Source organism: Galdieria sulphuraria, assembly GCF_000341285.1.
Source record: "Galdieria sulphuraria unplaced genomic scaffold scaf_429, whole genome shotgun sequence".
Classification (NCBI taxonomy): Eukaryota; Rhodophyta; class Bangiophyceae; order Galdieriales; family Galdieriaceae; genus Galdieria; species Galdieria sulphuraria.
In genome coordinates, this window is record NW_005178046.1 from 1 (window position 1) to 1920 (window position 1920).

At 34.8% G+C, this 1920-nt stretch overlaps 1 protein-coding gene across 1 annotated transcript; it reads right to left on the bottom strand.

Moving 5' to 3' along the window:
- Position 1: 1 nt before the first annotated feature.
- Positions 2-400, bottom strand: Gasu_66220 (archaeal ATPase; the record flags this gene model as incomplete). The annotated part of the gene is made up of 1 exon (XM_005702181.1): positions 2-400. A coding segment is annotated over exon 1 (377 nt), but the record flags the coding sequence as incomplete, so codon positions are not given.
- Positions 401-1920: the final 1520 nt, after the last annotated feature.

Sequence of the window (1920 nt, forward strand, 5' to 3'; positions counted from 1 at the left end):
GATATTATACATCAAAGCCTCTAGAAACCTTGGAAAAGGAGCACGAGAAAAGCTCTCTTCTAATTGAAAGCAAACTGACAAAGTGTTTTCCGCAAAGTGTTTCCAAGAAAAAATCTTCAAATCAACTTTTCCCGACGAGCTCTTGTTGAAAACCTCTGTCTTCGTCTGCTCTTCTTCTTCGTCGGCGAATTTTTTTAAAAACTTTAAAAAATTTTCACCAACACAACTCTTCCCAGCTCCAAAGACCTGAGGGGAAAAGCAAGCTGCAGGACGTAAAAGATCTAATTTTCCCCCAGCTGAAGAAAACTGGTCGTAATAAGCTCGAAGAATAGAATAAACATCTTCTTTTCTATCTATCAACGGTTCATTCAAACTCATTTTACACGCCGACGCCAATCCGAAATCAATTCACAACTAATGAATAAGTCAATGACCGAAAAACTTTCAAAGAAGCTAAGAACAAAACACTTGGAGGAGGAGAAAGGAGTTGGAAGAGAGTGTATGTTTTATTGTTCGAGCGATTGGTTTATTTGGTGATTGGTAGAACTGATCTCTTTGACACTTCTAGACTCACAATGACAATAGAGAGAAAGCCGGAATATTTTCTTGCTTGTCATAACTAGAAACTTTCTTTTACTATAGACAAGAAATAGGTTTCTATGAGTTTTTGTGGTGAATTAGATTGATTGGTACTCTTTCTATGGCTTGTATACTGTAAGAGAGTTTTTCTACTATCTTCCACACCATCCTATAAGTAAACTCCTATATACATGTCTAATAAGATACAAGCTTTTTGTAAGTTACAGACGAAATACAGTGGAAAACAGAGAATTGCAATGAATGGGAAGTCTGTTAGTTTGTAACCGGTCGTAGCAGAGTTTATAAATACAAAAATATCTAATGGAATTTGGAGAAGTGTATTATGTAGATTGTCATACTGACTTATCATTAAATACAAGCTGTTATGGATGTAATAGCTACACAAGTTGTCTATCCTTTGTTCGACTTTTACCAAGTTGTGAATATGTCTTATATAAGGACATCAATTAAGATTAAGGCTTCAAATATAGTAACTATAACCGTTCATTTTCTGCACATCGATGCTGAAAAAAGAGTAAAAGATTGAGCCAAAAAAATAATTTTGCTAAAGAAGAAGCCTTGTGTACTTGAGTCAAGGTCGAGTAGTGTACCAACTTGAAAGCTTCAGCAATCTCCAACTGAAAGCCACTCCATATTGAAGAACCTTTACCCAACATGACTCTTGACTGAAAGACGTTGTAGTTCCTAAGTTATCGGTCAAGTGATTGTTGTAGAATGACAATACTTCAAGATTGGATATGGTTTCCTTTGACTAATTAGACACAATTCTGTTCCACTCTCAAAGTTGTCCTTTGCAATGCAATATAAATAGAACTCCTCTGTAAATAGTAACTTTCTGAAACAGAAAGTTTTTTATCTGTTTGTCACATGGGTAGAATCATTTAAGATGCTCTTGTTCTATTAATAGTCAAACGAAATTTTTTTAGATCGCAACAGGGTTACTTTCCCTATCTAAGAGTCGGTGAGTTTTCAGTCTAATTCACTAAAACAGAGTTTGAATATATAGTGTTGTTAGTACTTGTGAGATAGAGTTTGAATTGCAAACCAAAATACTTTTTTTAGTATTTCTTCTTACCTTTGCTATATTTTCTCTTGGATCCAACAAGTTTCATATTTGTAGGAGCCATTCATATGAATTCCAAGGCTAGAAATGCAGTTTGAAAAAAACACATAAAAACGAAAGGAATCTAAGCTTTTATCGAATTTCAAGAAGCTAAAACTCTTTTTAAGACCGCAGTGTAGGTCCTTAAGTTGAAGCCTCAAGTTTTTGCTGCCACTTTTTTCGTTTGGTCTAAAACCGAGGAAAACTCTCTTCTATTC